This window comes from Myotis yumanensis, unplaced genomic scaffold, assembly GCF_028538775.1.
Source record: "Myotis yumanensis isolate MYYU_CA2020_CCGP unplaced genomic scaffold, mMyoYum1.0.hap1 SCAF_2, whole genome shotgun sequence".
Taxonomy (NCBI): Eukaryota; Metazoa; Chordata; class Mammalia; order Chiroptera; family Vespertilionidae; genus Myotis; species Myotis yumanensis.
Window position 1 is genome coordinate 90,920,656 of NW_027223753.1, and position 16,533 is coordinate 90,937,188.

Consider the following 16,533-nt stretch of genomic DNA (forward strand, 5'->3'; position numbering starts at 1 on the left):
GTCTGGGGCCAGAGAAGCTCAGGGAGCTGGTTCTCTTCGTGCGTTACAAGGTGCTGCTGCTGTGCTGGCCTGGGCCTCTGGGCATGGGGTGAGCAATGCACAGGGACAGGCGAGCTGGCTCAGGGGGTGAACAGCTGAGCATGCTCACTTCTCTCCCTCTGGTGGGGTGGTGGCTCCATGCCCATCATCCAGGTCTTCGTCCATCCACAGGGGCCTTCTCTCCACTGGGAGGGCTGGTCAGGGGCAGGTGGGTGGGGAGGGGAAGAGAGGAGGGGTGCTGCCTGAGGCCACGGCTTCGGGGCAGACAAAGGAGAAAGGGATCAAAGGTGACACTTGGATTACCCCAATTCCCTTTAACAATTAGGTCTTCCTTTGCTTGGCAGACCTGGGGAAGCGATGATTGCGGTTCAGTGAAACCCCTTCACAGACCACCCATGACCACCTGCCCACAGGGCTGGCACGCGGGCCAGGCTGGGCCCCGCAGTAAGGGCTGGATTCGCTATGCGTTTCTCTCTGAGGGCAGACCCTCAGGGAGCCCAGCAGACTGGCACTCAGAGCAAAGGGAGGGCCTCCTCTCCCTCCTGTCCTGGTGTTGTGGACAGTCATGCCCTGTCCCTTGTGCCCTGCTGGCTGCACGTGCCGAGGTCATGGGCTGGCAGAACCTGTGCTCTGGGTCCTCTCGCATGGAAGGACCCCTTAGCTGGGGGACCCCTGAGTCTTGGACATGAGTTCTGGTCTTGAGGCTCACCCTCTGGCTCTCAGTTCGGGTGCCCTCCCAGTGTCCCCCTCAAGGGGCTGCCCGGACGCCAGGTTCCATGGAGGCTGGGCGGGGGGGAGGGACTCTGGGAAAGCAGACTCCACAGCTCCCTCCACCTAACACACTGCAGCCCAGCCTCCAGGTGTGGCCGCTCCCTTGGTGGAGGGGGGTCCATCTGCTCAGAGGCCTAATGAGAAGGGAGCAGCCCCTCTGTCCTGGGGTCTGTGTTAATCCCCTCAGGCTTCTGTAACAATACCACAGGCTGAGAGGCTGAAACAAGAAGTTGACTATCTCACAATTCTGGAGGCTGGAAGTCCCAGATCAAGGTTTCAGCAGGGCCGGAGTAGACAAAGCAAAGACACACACACACACACACACACACACACACACACACACACACACACACGCAGGCCCTTGTTTTGGGGAGTGGGCTGACGAGGCACCCCATTTCCCACTGGAGGCTGCTGAGGACGTGCCCGTCACCCCGTCATCATGTGTCTCCTATTGTGGCACGGGGGGAGACCAAGGCGCTGAGTTCCAGCTCTGCACCCCTGACTGCTAGACCCTGGGCCAGTCACTCCTAAGGAGATGCAATGTGCTGGTCAGCCGTCGTGGAGATGCTGTGAGGCTAACAGATGCCGGGTTTTACACACGGTTTGCTCACTCTTTACTGAGCCGCTCACCATCTCCTCCGCGTTGGAGTGAAGGAAACGAAACCTTGGGGACTCCAAATGCCTCGCCTGTGGCACAACCGGTTTAGACTGGGACCTCAGCACGGCCTCCGGCTTAGCGTCCAGGGCTCCGCAGGGCTTCCTGCTCCCCTCTCCTCCTGAGAACAGTCTCTGGCTCAGGACTGGGCAGAAAAAGGACCAGAGGAGGGCAGTCCTGCCTTGGAACAGGGTACTGGCTGGTGGCTTGCCTTTTTTTTTTTTGCTTTTAAGGCAATGGGGCATTTCTGGGCCCAGGAGCCACCTAGAAACCTCAGGGCCAACACAACCATGAGTTGTTGAGTCAGGACACACCTCTGGAACATGGGCAGGAGCCTAGACATTCATTCAACGTCCCTCTGTCACTCAGCAGCTGACTTGCCATCCTGAGCAGCTGTGGCTGCAAGTGGAAATCTGTTACTACTTTGAGCACCAGGCTATAAAGAAGAGCTCTGAGGGTTCTGACCTAGAGCCCACGCCACATGCCTCACACCTTACTGAGAGGGCCTGTGGCTGCGGCTGCTACGCTGGAGGTGGGAGCCCACGCCCTCTGCCTTTGCCGCAGTCCAGAATGAAATCCCTGCACTGACTGCAGTAGGCCCAGTTCCTGGGCACGTGCCGGGGAAGAGTGGAGGCAACATGAAGAGTACAGGCTGGAATCAAGGGACCTCCTCTAGCTCTGTCTTCACAACACCTACTTGAGCCTGCAATCTCACGCCTGGGGAATGGAGATCCTAACGGTACCAGCCCGGGGTTTGGAGGATTGGATGAGATGAGGGCTGACTTCTCATGTGGAACAGGGGCCCCCCATGCTAGGTGGCTGAACGAATGTGCAGTGTGGTGCCCGGCATGCCATAAGCGTTAGCTCCATCCCACACTTCGCTTCATTGCACTTGGCAGATACTGACTTTTCACCAACATTGACCCAGACCCTCCAGCAGCAAAAAACTGTGGTGCTCTGAAGCTCAGATGATCATTAGCATTTTTAAGCAATAAAGTATTTTTTAAAATATGTCTTCATTTATTTTAGAGCAGCGGTCCTCAACCTGTGGGTCACGAACCCTTTGGGGGTCGAATGACCCTTTCACAGGGGTCGCCTAAGACCATCGGAAAACACATATATAATTACATATTGTTTTTGTGATTAATCACTATGCTTTAATTATGTTCAATTTGTAACAATGAAATTGGGGGTCACCACAACATGAGGAACTGTATTAAAGGGTCACGGCAGGTTGAGAACCAGTTTTAGAAAGGAAAGGGAGAGGGAGAGAAACATTGATGAGAGACATCAGTTGGTGCCTCCTGCACACCCACAACCCCAGCATGTGACCCAACCTGGGATTCGACCAGTGACCTCTTGGTGCATGGGCCCACACTCAACCACTGAGCCACACCAGCCAGGCACAATAAAGCATTTTTAAATTAAGGTATGCACTTTGTTTTTTTAGACCTATTCCATTGCTTATACTTAATAGATGACAGGATAGTTTAAACATAATTTTTATATACACTGGGAAACCAAATATTTCCGTGAATCACTTTATTGCGGTACTGTATTTGCTTTATTGCGACATTCATTTGATTGCGGTATTCGCCTTACAGCGGTGGCTGGGACGGGACCTGAAATGTCTCTGAGGTCTGCCTGTACGAGCCGTGGACGGAAGAGGGCAGACGGCCCTGCTGGTAGCTGCTAAGCGCTATTTCAGTGATCATGGCCAGAGTGGAGACTGGCGAGCTCCTGGCGTGGGGACAGAGGACACAAGGTGCCCGCTGAGGGGTCTGGGTGGGTAAAGCCTGCCATGTGGGCATTTCGAGACCGCCATATGCTCTTTGAGTTCACTCACTAGCTTCAGTGTAGAAGAGGTCCCTTTTCCATGTTCTGATGCTGGACCACCACTGGCCAGGGGTGCGCTGTGCTGACGGCTTCTAGGGCTGACAAGCCAGAGGGCACAGCTCAGGGATCAGTGTATCAGGGTCCCCCTCAGCAGGGAGGGAGGCAGCAGGGGACACACATGCGAATGGCCATGGAGCCCACAAGGCCCCTGCCCACCCCCGAGGCTGCAATTGGTCACAGAATTTATTGCTATGACAACCTCAGCTCCAGGATGTAGCTGCAACCTCAGCTGCACCTTCTGGACCCTCACGAGAGACCAGGCTTAGTGAGCCTGGCACCAAAAGACATGCTCAGGTGTCTAATGCAGTCGCTGTGATGGGACCAGCTCTGCAGAAGGTATCTGTGTCCTCAGTCGGGCGTTTTGCTGCTCTGGGCTTAGTGTCCTATGTGAGGATGGGAGCTGTGGCTGCTCTCCGGGACCCGGCTGAGGTCTGCAGTTCACGCTCTGCCTTCTCCACCCCCAACAATCCTCAGAGCAGCCGTCACCTGCTGCTGCTCTGTAGGTTCTGGGTTCCCTGCCCAGTGCAGCCCCTGCGATGTCCCACTCTATCCTCACCCCACGCTGGGTAGGCATGGCCATCGTCCCCACACACAGAGGAGGGGCTGAGCCACCACAGGGGACCCCAGTGATGCTGCTGTCCACCCTGCTCTGCTTGAGGAGTTGGATGTCCTTGGGCTGCAGAGTGATGGATTTAATGACCCTTCTCATGTTTTTCGTTTTCGTTACTGACTGTCCTGTGGGGATGACATGAAAAAGTCAAGAGCTGGGTGTTCCTTGGGCTCGCTTTGGGCATGAGTGCCGGGCGCAGCCCTAGAAGCACCCACGCGCACTGAGACAGGAGTCCTGAATGGGAGGCCGCCACGCGGGGGTGCTCCTGCTCAGGTCCCTGCTTCTTCAGGCTCAGTTCCTCGGCTGTGAAACTGAGACCACAGTTGGTTCTACAGCACGGAGTGTTGAGAGGAACGCCCCGGAAAGCCCCCGGTGAACTCCCCAGTGTTAGCCTGCCCTGCCCCAGCATCCCGGCTGGCATAAGCATAGTGTTTGACCCTGGATGTCACCCTGGCTCATCCTGTTAGAGAATATGAACACAAGCCTACCTGGCCTTGGTCGCAGAGGTCTCTGGAGACGCAGCCACAGCTGGGTCAGGGATGGCCGGCCACGCCAGCAAAGGCTGCGGAAGAAGAGACACAAATGACCCTGGTTCCCACGCAGACCCGCCCACTCAAGGAGCTGCGTCCAGTGGGTCCCAGATGGTTTGGATCCTTGGGTATGGGACTTGGGGTACGGCTGCCCTAATTCCCATGACAACCCAAGGGAAAAGCCCAAGTGGAGATCACCCGAAATGACATTCAGGCCCATTCCTTCCCTTTGGAAGCAGCTGCCGCCCCCACACCGCTGGCTGCTAATGGCCACCCCTCATCAAATATTTATGCAGCCCTCGCGGCTCCCGCACAGGCCAGGGAGGGAGCCGATGATTAGAACTGCTCAGGAATGGGGCAGGCAGACTACAAAGTGTCTGGGCCAGAAAGGGAAACATCAAAGCCCACATCCTCCCATAAAGGTCGCTCCCGGAAGCGGAGGCCTCCCGTGAGGAAATGAAACTTTCAGGGGGGCCAGGACGGGCCTGTGTGGGGCTGCAGGCCGCTGGGCGCGCTCCTGTCTTTCCTCGCCTGCGGCAGAGGCGGCTAAGCTCAGCCAGGGCCAGAGGCCTGACTCCAAGCCACGGGTTATGAAAAGCATGTGAATATGTCGCCGGCTCAGAGCTGTGACTCCCTCACTTTCGAGGGGGGGCTGGCATTTCATCAGTGCCCTGCCTGAGGCCTGCCCTTTGTGAGAAGAAAAGGGAGAGAAGGAAGAAAGGAACGGAAGCTGATTCAGAAAAGCTCCCAGTGCCCGGAGTCCTGATGTCCTCTGGCTCCGCCGTTACCTGGGGGAGCCCGTCCGCAAGACTTCCTCCCGGTGTTGGGAGGCAACGGAGCCCAGGCCCAGGCACCGCAGCGCACGGCCTCGCCTTCCCGAAGGAAAGGAGCCGCTCTCACTCTGCTCCTTTCTCGCCTCTCCCAAAACAAAAGACAAACGCAGTCTCAACAGTTTTTCAGGAGCGATCCTTTATTGTCTGAAAGTCCTAAAACCGACGCTTTTATCAAAACAATATCCTTTTTTTTCTTCAGTGAATCTGAGAGACATGAGGGCCGTATCCTCCATGCGGCTGCGCCATCAAAACCTGCCCTCCACGGCCAGCAGCTGCACCGCGGCCTCCTGCACGGCCTGGTGGACGCGAGTCACCTCCCTCTGGGACAGAGTCCGCTCCATGTGGCGGTAGGTGATGCGGTAGCAGTGGCTGGTCTTGTGTGTCCTAGAGAATAAAAGAGAAAGGCGGTGAGTGAAGGGCATGCATGCTTGCCGCCTGCAGGAGAAGTACCACTGGCTCTGACCGGACCTCCCAACCCCAGGAGAACAGGAGGAGGTGCGGGACTCCTGCTGGCATCTGCTTCTCTTACAGCCACCGGGAAGGCGGTGGGTAGGGTATCCTTGGCCCCATCGGACCAGGCGCATCCAAAACCCCTGGGAGGAAGCTGCTTATGAATGTGATCCTGGGCCAAGCCCTGGAGACTGTGGCTCAGTGGGTGGGAGGTGGCCCTGGGCTCGTGGGTGCGACTCTGAGAGCAGACAGGGTCAGGGACCAGTGCCAGCGGCCCTCCACCTTCCTCATGTCTGAGGAAATGGCCATGTTGGAAGGCCATTGCAGTCATCTGGAGGCCCAAGTCCGGCCCCAGGGACTCGGCCTGCCCGGAGAGCCGGGGTGTGCCATAGTAACTCTGTCAGCAGCTCTGCGGGCCATGGGAAGCACAGACAATGTGCCATATAGACTGTGTGTCATCACTGCGCCACGCGGACAACCACTCTAATCCTCTGCTTCTGCCAGGGGTGGGGAGTTGATTTTCACGGACCAGCCGGTGGTAGACATGGTGGCAGCGATGCCTTCTGCTTGCACCACAGCTGCTGGGCACCAGCACGATCTCGCAGGGAGAGCTCGCCACCAGCCGGCAGAGCGCCTGTCCCGGGGGCCTCCTCCTGGCCATGTGGCTGGGGGTCTGAGATGCCCTCTTCTTCCGAGCCACACGCATTCCTCTTTCACAGTCCCAGCTGCAGGCGAGCCAGTCCACACCCTTTCTCACTGCAGATGGAGCAGCCCGGCAGGCCCGTTCTTTCTGGCAGGCAGGGGAGGTGTGCTGGGCCTCCAATAATGCCGGACCCTGGTGGGTTCCCTCCAGGCCCCTGGAAGACCCACAGGTCCACTTCGCTGCCACCTGGGTCCAGAGCCTTTGCTGCCAGAGGACTCCTGGCATTCACAGGTCTGCTCTCTGGGGCTCTCCCCTCCTTCTCCTGCCTGTTTTCATGCCAGGCCCCTTGGCTGAGTGGTATACACCAGATCAAGGAGGGCTGAGCCTTTCCATTTGCTCCTTTGCCTCCTCTAGCGTTTCCTGGAGCGAGGCGGCCCGGCTGTCAGAGGCCCTGTAACTGTAAGGCTGGAGGATGCTTCCCTCAGGGCAGAGCCCTGCGTGACAGCTGGGCACACGGCAGAACTCCTCCACCAGCTGGGCCAGAGCATTTCCTGCTCAGCCCCTGTCATTGGGAGCCATGCCCGACCCACGCGGCAGCTGCTGGGAGTTTGCAGCATCCCAGCGCTCCTGTCCGGGCTGCTCCATGTCCGGCCACCTCACCCGCCCGAGTCTCAGTGTCTTCTCCAATGACAGAGACAACAGCACTTACCCACCGGCCTTTCCAGACGGGGCAGAGACCTGGCTAGACAGGGACCGCACATTATAAAGTGCCATACGAGTGTGGGGTGCCACTGTGGCAACTGTATTTTTTCACTGGCTCACCCTGAGCTGAAACGTTGGTAATAGGGCACCTACGAGTTGAGATTTCCAGCCAAAGAAGAAAGGGGAGCAAAGTATCTTCTTGTTTCTATGTCTTTAAGGAAGACTTCTGAAAGGATTCTTGGGGTTCAAACAGCTTTTAGAAAACTGCTGGATGAGTTAGAGGTACATGAATCATAAGCATAAAGATTAATTTTATAAGTTGAGAGGACAGTATTTGGCAGAATATTTGGTGATAATTCAGAAGATTAAACTGAAAAGCAACCAGGTGTGCCTTTTCTGAACATCACTGAAAAGAGAGAAAGAGACTTCCCTTTCTTGCTTTCTAGAAGTTTCTGTATGGAGCTTTCCTGTGGTGGGACGTGCTCCTGTCCTTTTGCTGGCTGGAGAGCTGCAGGGGGTGAGCTGGCAGCTGGCTGCTAGGGGGACTGGGACTCCCTGTTCTGAGCAGTGAGTGGTCTGCCCACGAAGACCACGGGGCCATGAGCTGAGGGACAGTGTTCATCACTGAACAAGAAGATGGATTCCTCAACAGGAGGGAAGTCCTCCATGCCCAGCCCCACCTGTCTGGATTAGGGCTCGATTAATTCTTCTTATATCACCTGTGCAGCCTCTTTTAGGCCCAAAGCTTCTCAACCTTTCATCTGCCATGACTCTCATTGTCCTTCAATAATAGTAGCAGCAGCAATATTTATGTAGCTTACATACCAGGCACTGCTCTATGCTCTTTGCAAGTGTCGACTCATTTAAGCTTCACAACTCCATTGGGTAAATAACATTATTGTTCCTATGAAACAGATGAGGAAACTGAGGCACAGAGAGCAGAAGTCACCTGCCCAAGGTCATGCATCTGGTAAGTGGCAGGGTTGGATTCCCAAGGAGGCCATCTGGTGGGGATGTGTAATGGTGCAGCCGCTGTGGGATACCATTTGGTGGGGCCTCGAAAACTTAAACGTAGAGTTACCATGTGACCCTGAAATTCCACTCCTGGGAACATACCCAGGAGAACTGAAAGTAGGTGTTCAAGTAAACACTTGTACAAGAATTCTCATAGCAGCACTGCTCACAGCAGTCAAAAGGAGGAGGCGTCCACCAGGGGTGAGTGGGCAGACAGCGAGGCGCTTCTGCACGGGGGGGTGCACGACGCAATGCCTCGTCACTGAGCGGAGGAAGTGCTGCCTATGCTTCAACATGCACGAACCTCAGCACATGCCAAGTGAACCAAGCCAGACACAGCCCACCACACACTGAAAAACCCCATTTATATGACATGTCCAGAACAGGGAATCCATGGAAATAGGAAGGAAACTGGTGGTTGCCATGGGTCGGGGGAGAACTGTTTAATGGCACAGGGTTTTCTTCGGGGGTGATGAAATGTTTTGGAACTAGATGGATGTGGTAATTGCATAACATTGTGAATGTACTAAATGCCACTGAATTGTGCACTTTAATTTTATGCGAATTTTACCTCAATTAATAAAGCTAGAGGATTTCGTTTCAGAGCCCAACTATCAACTATGACACTGGATTGCTCCACCACATTCCTCATCTGTTCCCTTTCTGAGCTCTGACCTCTTCCTCTACCCCAACCTCCCCAGGAGGTGGTAAGGTTTGCAAACGATTGTTCTGTTCAAGGAGATGAACCGAGGCCGGGTTCCCCTCCAGCTCTGCCCTTTGGCTAACGGAGAGGGCACAAGCTGGAGAGAGGGCATCAATGGGACACGGGGTGGGAAGCGCCTGAAGCGGGTGCATTAATGAGGTGGGTCCTGCTACAGGGCCACTAGAAGGTGGCTTGGAAGCCACAGCTTCGGGGAACGGAGACCCACCTGCCACAGCCCTCAGGGGCCACAGCCTTCAGGACAAGAAACCTTCCCTGAAGGAGATAACAGTCTGCATGACAATCTGGGGTTTTTTAAAGGCAAATTAAAGTTGTGTTTTTAATGTACTTCACAGCTTCTGCTCATAGGCAAAGTAAATGAGAAGCCATGCTGAGTGTGAGAGGTCAAACTTCAGTATAATGAGTTTGAAGAGAGTCTAAACTTTTTTGTGTGTGAGTTGGAATTTCATTACTTTGAGATATTGGCTAAAACGAGTTGGTCAGTGGCAAGAGCTTGAATTTTTAACAGAGATTTTAGCGTGAGAATCTTAGAATGTTTGAGCTTCCAGGCCTTCAGTTAGCACTAGTTCACTCACAGATTCATGTAGTCATTCAGCAAACAGCGGGCTCCAGGCTCCAGGCATTGCACTGGGCACTCAGGACTCAGGGTGCGTGCCCGGGGCCGGGGCAGCACCCAGGGAGGACAGGTGTGGGCCTGCACACCACACCACAGCGGCTCACAGGGAAGCCAGCGCGCCCACCCAGCCTCCCGTACCCGAGGTTTGCTCCTTTAGCAAATGACTTTCCCTGGTGCTTCCCCATAAGCATTACCTGGTGCGATTTGTCTAGCACAGGACGGGCGCTACAGAGCCTGCCAAAGGGAGTCAGCCCATGCTGCCCATCAGAGGCTCACGCACCTCCAGTGAGGAGAACACAGCGCAGGACAGCCCACGCTCACCCCCGACCAAGCAGCAGGGAATGAGTGACGCACAGCGCACGGCCCTGCCACCCCCACCTCTTCTGCTCCCGTTGGCCTAACATCAGCTCTCATTTGAGATTCAGCTTGGCTCACGAAACTGGAAACATGACTCACACTCCTGAAATTTACTTCCGCTTGGATCCCGTTCCCTGCTGCGCTGTGATCATCAATGTCCACCGGACTCCACCGTCCTGCGCATGCCCAGCTGCTCCCGCAGCGAGGGGAGCCAGGGCCCAGGGGCGGCCGGGGTAGGATGGAGGGTGGGCAGGGCAGCAGGCAGGCATTCTGCATTTTAATGCCTCTCCTTCCACAGCCCTAACCTTAGAGCCAAAGAAAAAGATGCTTAAGTGCAGCCCATAGTTAAGTCTGGGTTAGCACAGGACCTCCAACATTTTAGATGTTTAAAGGGAAGCTGCCCCAGGTCTATCCTTTTTGCCTGAGCAATGAAGTGATGAACTTAACAAGTTTCACAAGTACAGCTACTCTCCAGTCCTCAGTGTGCCAACGAGAGACTTCCCGGAAGGACTCGGGGCTTTGGAAGTGTCACTGGAGAGAAGGAACAGGGGCAGAGTGCTAGAAGGGCTGCAGTACTTTTCACACAACCACTTGGTTCACTCGGCAACCACACAGCTCTGACCTCGAAATAAAACCTTCCATGGGAGGCAGGCACACCAGCTCCTGCACCATTCATGAGGGTCAGCTTTCCCATCTGTGGCAAGAGCAGCGACTTCACATTCTTGGGGGGCACTGGCATCTCCCAGAGCAGATGGTGCATAACCAGCAGTCCCTGCAGTCACCACCTACTCATGTGGGGATTCCTTGGCTGGAGAAAGTGCTTAGAGTCCTGAGGATGGGATGCCCTGACTGTCTCCTGTGTCCTGACTCTCTCCTGTCGGAACCTCGCAGGCCACGCCCTGTGCAGTGGGAGGGTAGGACCTGGCATGCTTTCCCAGGCAGGGCTTCAGTCAGCAAGAGGAGCAATGTGGCAGGAAAAGGACGAGGGAGGGAACCCCTTGTTCATGGCCAGCCCAGAAAATGCAGACTGGAAGGAGGCGCGGTGGTGTGGAGAAGAACCCAGACTTTGCAGCCAGAGAGACCTGAGCACATTCCCTGCTCTGTCTTTGCTCGCTGTGTGATCTGGGCAGCTCTCCGACTCCTGGAAGTGAGGACAGAACATCTGCTTCCAGGGTTTGTGCTGACACAGTGAGAGATGCATGCAGAATGCTAATTCAGAGCCTGGTTGCCCAGAATGGGTGCTTAATAGCTACTGGCTTGTCCCATCTCCCCCTTTCCTCATGGAGCTCACTGGGGGAGGAATGACACTATTTCCTATGAGGAACCTCCCTTTGGGGGCTTGGCATCCGCCTGGGCCGGGAGGAGTGTCCCTCCTGGAGCGCATGCGCACCGGGGCTTTGGCTGGGAGAGCCAGGAATGGAGTCAGGACAGTGACACGAAGTATCTCTCAGCATCGGACAAGACTTAAACAAGTGGTCTGGAAATTAAGCAAATAATTTCCCCCTTTACCTTCTCTGTATTAAAAAATAAAAGAAAATAAAAGAGAGAAGGAAAGTCTGACGAGACCTGAGCCAGTGTCTATACCACTTTTTCCAATGAACCGCCTTGATGTTTCCTAGGACAGACCCCCCCCCCCCCCCCCCCCCCCCCCCCCCCCCCCCCCGGTGTCATGTAGGGAAATAACAGGCCGGGGAGGCAGGAGACGGGGTCCCAGTGCAGCCCAGCAATGTCATTTAAGCTCTCCCACGAGAGGGCTGCACCAATCAGGCTCCAAGGCTCCTTCCAGCTCTAACACCCCAGCGTCAGCTGAGAGAACAGAGATTTCTGAAGTCAATGCCCCTGGGCAGGAAGAGCCAGCCAGCCGCCACCATTTGCAAAACCTGCACAGGATGGGCAGGGAGAGGGCCGAGATGGAGAGGGATTTTCCGACAGGTGGAAGCAAAGATGCGAGATGCATTAGTGATGAAAGCAAGAAGGAAGTGAGTTGGCCTGCGCTCCTCAGTGGGCCGTTCAGAGTGCGCCCCCCCCCCCCCCCCCCCGCACTTCCCAGCCATGAACGTCCGAGTTGCCTCCCACCGCTGCTGCTGTGGTTGCAGTTTCTTCCCTGAGGGATTTCCGTTCCCTGGAGTCAGTCACAAGAAACTCAGCCAGGTGGTTCCCCGGCTGTCACTGCCTTGGGAAAGGCAGCCCCAGTGCTGGTCTTGGTGGAGGGAGAGCCAGCGCCCGGAAGGAGAAACTGGGGTCCTGCCGCCACTCCCCCCCCATCCCCGCCCCCGCCCGCTCCGTCACCACAACATTGGCAACTTCAGAGCTCCTCACAGACGCGCAGTTTGTAGGCAGGAGATGCTTTTTCCCATCAAGCTCTTGCCAAGTCCTCAGGGAGGTTTCAAAGCCTCCCCACCCCCTCCCCATTCGAGTCCCATCAACCCCAGTAATGTTTCCTGTACTTCGGAGTTAGCGACTCGCGCCAAGCTCTCCGCGGGCCAGGGTTCCTGGTCTCTACACGCACGGGCACATGACAATAACTGCTCTGGGGAAATCTTCTAATAGCATCTCCCACGGAGAGGCGCAGGGACACGCCCAGCCCGGAGCTGCTGCTTCCCAGCCACAGGCCACCGGCCCAGTTCCCATTCTCTCATCCCTGTTCTCATTCTAAGATACGGACACTGAACTCACGGGACTTCTGAAGGAACTGAATGAAAAAATACATATGTAAAGTGTTTAGCACGGTTCAGGCTCATAGTGAACACTTGGTGCTGTCATTTCCGTAGCCAGAGATGATAGGCCTCTGCTTTGGGCCACACAGGAAGGCCCGAGTGACCTGCGACAAATCACCTGAACTTCGACTTCCTCGTCTCTAAAAAATGATTATTAATATGATACTACAACGTGGAGAGAACTTGAAGACATTATTAAACAGCATAGGCCAGTCACAAAGGTTGAACATGATATAATTCCACTGATATGTGGTATTTAGAGCAAATTCATAGAGACAGAAGGTAGAATGATGGGAGTCAGGGGCAGGGGGTGGGGACGGGGAATTGGTGTTCAATGGGGACACAGCTTCAGTTTGGGAAGATGAAAAAATCCTGAAGGTGGAAGGTGGTGATGGTTGCACAGAAATGTAAACTTTAATGCCACTGAACTGTACACTTAAAATGGTTACTATGGGAAATTTTGTTACATATTTTTTATTACAATAGAAAAAATTTGAGGATAGTTGATTCAAGTAACTGAGTTGACTATTACTAGAAATGCAAGTTTGGATTCACATCTATATTAAAAACAAACCAATGAAAACAGCAACAATGAACCCCAGGTCACTGACATGCATGTGCAGGATGCTGCGGGGGTGGGGGGGAGGTGGGAGGGAGGGCAGAGGGGGGAAGGTGGGACGGGACTGGCTCCATCCTCCCAGACAGCTGTTCGCCCTGATTTCATGAACCTTGCAACTAAGCTGCCCTTCAGGTCATGAAGGACATTTTTTAAGGTCCTTCGCTTGTAATGCTAACAGGGTTTGGCCAAATTTGAAAGTCTTTTCAGCTATTCCATTATCTTCTCTTCTCAACCATCCTCTTAACATTTCTAACAACTTGAAGTAACGTCTCACTTTGCACAGATTTTCAAAGCTCGGTGCTTTCTGGTTGTGTAGAAAATTTGGAAGAGATTTTATTTTTCTCTGTGGCCTAGTGAACGAAGCCAAAGTCAACAGCGCTAACTGTAACTCCGCTGTCCCCGCTGCTTCCCCTACACAGCATGCTGACACTTGGGTGGACAAGTCAGCTTACACCAGAAGATTGTGGTAGCTGAAGTGCTATGTCTGGTCAGCAATTATTTATTCTGTGCTGAGGTAGACTTTGTGGGGGATGCAAAATAGGGACACAATTTGCTTGATCAATACATGAATATTCATGAAGTGGCTGTTCTGTGCATGGCACAGTGGCAGTGTGAGGGGAAAGAAGTCTAAAAAAATAATACAAAGAAGGATTAGGTTAGATAACCCCCTATTTGTGGGTTAAGACATTCATACATGAAAAGCTAGCTAACAGGACAAAGCTATTAACACTAAATATTAAACTGATTACAAGGATTGTAAATAACATCAGTCAGAAAAGACTTAACGGAGATGAGACTAGATCTTAAAGTATGAAGGGCATGGGGTGCATTCGAGCTGGCAAAATAACATAAGCGGTACTGGCGGTGGGTGCATTCATTGCATTCCCACCTCTTCCATTTCAACGGAGTTGCTGAGTGTATGTTCTATAAATGGTCCAAAGAGGAGCTGTCCACAGGATGCATGACCTGCCAGGGAGGGTTACGTACAATGACATCAGGAAGTCAGCTCTGGGCATGGCGGGAACAGGAAGTGACTGACTCTGCCTGGGAGAGAGCAGACAGTCTCAGACTGGTGCCAACTGAACTGGGGTGGGGAGTATGAGACATAAATTTGGCATGTGTATAAGTGGTAAAGGAGAAATGGCATTTGTGTAAAGGCACAGACAGAATCATGAGCATACATGGACAGGCTGAAGGAGAGATGAGTGGTTCAGAGTGTCTGGCTGGGTGTATAGAGGATAGACTACAGAATTGGTGGGCAGGAGGCTGTGGGGTAGGGCGGGCTCACAGAGGAGGGCCTTACACACCTGGTTCTAAGAAGCCTCAACAGAAAATCCATTAATAAGCAATCAACCACAACAACAGAGTCAAGGACCAGGTCCGTGCAGAATCCTATGGAAGGCTGGTAGGACTTGGCTCTAGACAGTTTCCCTGCATCTAGAAGCTAGTCCTCAGTGACTTTTACATCTCACTCCTCCAAAAATAATAAAGGGCTGCTGAAATATTATGGTGTCTGGTACAATAGCCACCCAGCCAAGGAGCATGCTCTATCTATCCACTACCCATTAGGCACGAGTAGAATTACCCATGACTGCGTTATGTTGTATAGCTTTTATTTCTTTAGTGAGTGATGGATGAAAGAGGCTAATTACTTTAAGAAAGACTCAGTGTCCAGTTAATTATAAAGGAATTACATATTAGTGAGGAGAAATTTATATACATTTCCAATGACATCTTTATTTTGAAAATGCTGTAGAGAAGGGTCTAATTAATAGCACCATCTCTCGACAAATAGTGAGAGAGAATAACAAAATAGGGGCTTGGCTGGCAGGCTGAGTTTCCTCTCTCTATAATGTTCTGGGCTGGAATATGGCAGTGATATATTGATTAAGTATTCATCATGCAAGCAGCATGTTTCATGGATGCAATGAATCCAAGATAATGGACCCTAAAGGTTTTCTGGTCTATGCTTCAGTGGTTTCTATAGAGCCTAGGCTGATTGTTTCTGGGGCCATTCCGGTGGAGAGGGAGGGCCATTTTACACTGAGCCCACCAGTGCTTCCTGTGCTTCTACTCCTTGGTCCTGTTTCACCCCAGTCCTTCTTCCCCATGACAGCCCTTCAAACCCCTCAACTCACTGTCAGCAGCAAAGCATCAGGAGGGCCTTTACTGGGGACTCCCAAGACCATTGGGGGTCAGAGTGGGACACGGCCTTTGAGGCAGAAAATGTCATATTTAACATCACTGCCTCCAAGTTTAGATAGCCTTCTGTCTGTCCATCTGTCCATCACCCATCCATTCCATTCATTGATCTGCTTGTTCATTCAACAAATGAAGTGAACATGTACTATATGCCATGTATTCGGCTAGGTGCTGAAAACCTAATGGTGGAGCAAAATAAAATAAAATAAAATGAAACAAAACGACCTGACTTCCTGAAACTCACAGTCTAGCATAAGGGACAGGCATTAATGAAAGAATTACAAGGAAATGTAAGTTGCAACTACACTAAAAGGGTTTGAAAAGGAGGTACAAGGAGCTGTGAGGCTACATAAAGGGCAAGTAACTGAGATGGGTAGGTCAGAGAAGGTTCCCTGTGCAGGTGTCAGTGAGCTGAGATCCGCAGAGGGTAGGGATTAGTGAGGTGAAAGGTGAGTGGGTTAATGGTGGGCAGAATTCCTGGTAGAAAGAATGGCATGGACAAAGGCCTGTGATCTGAGCTCAAATCCTAATTTCTCATCCTCTAAACTCTGTGATCTTGGCCAGATTGCTTACCTTTGCTAGGTCTCGGTTTCCTCAATTATAACTTGGAGAAAATAATTCTGCATTAATGGAGGTGAAGCCTTTGTAAGCTCCATCTAGATTAGTCACTATGAGCTCCATCACCTGAGAGTCTCAAGGTTTAGATCTTTTTTTTTCTTCCCAAAGCAACAGAATCCCAAGCTCCCACATGACACCCTTCAAATGTGTTCCCTCTGAATCATTCAGTATGTATAGTTCAAGGTAAAGCTGTACATACCTTGTGAGGACACCACCCACTTGGCCTCTACTTTCTGCCCATGGCAGCACCCCTCTCCGCCTCCGCCCCCCCCCCCGATCGCCGCACCCCAACAGCTCCCCAGAATCCCCAGGCCTCCCAATAAGGCAATTTAAAAACCACCCCATATTCTGCAATAGAGAAAAGCAAAGCTTAGAGAGGCAATGGTTTGCCTGAATTTGTCTCAAAATGTACAAATGCAAGAGAAATTTGCTTCAAATATGATTAGGGCTCACTTGGAAGAACACATTTTTCTAAATAAAGAGAAATCCTGGCTCCCATGGAGCTTACGTAAAGGCAGCCAGATGCAGCAGAGAGCAGGC

General features: G+C 52.9%; 1 protein-coding gene across 5 annotated transcripts in view; it reads right to left on the reverse strand.

Moving 5' to 3' along the window:
* Positions 1 to 5,453: 5,453 nt before the first annotated feature.
* FARS2 (phenylalanyl-tRNA synthetase 2, mitochondrial) overlaps positions 5,454 to 16,533 on the reverse strand; it is a 540,234-nt gene continuing 529,154 nt past the window's right edge. For all 5 annotated transcript variants that reach the window (XM_070403451.1, XM_070403450.1, XM_070403449.1 and 2 more), the window contains one exon: positions 5,454 to 5,718. In XM_070403451.1, the coding sequence (XP_070259552.1) occupies positions 5,580 to 5,718 (139 nt within the window). In that variant the 3' untranslated portion in view covers positions 5,454 to 5,579. The remainder of the gene's footprint in view (positions 5,719 to 16,533) is intronic.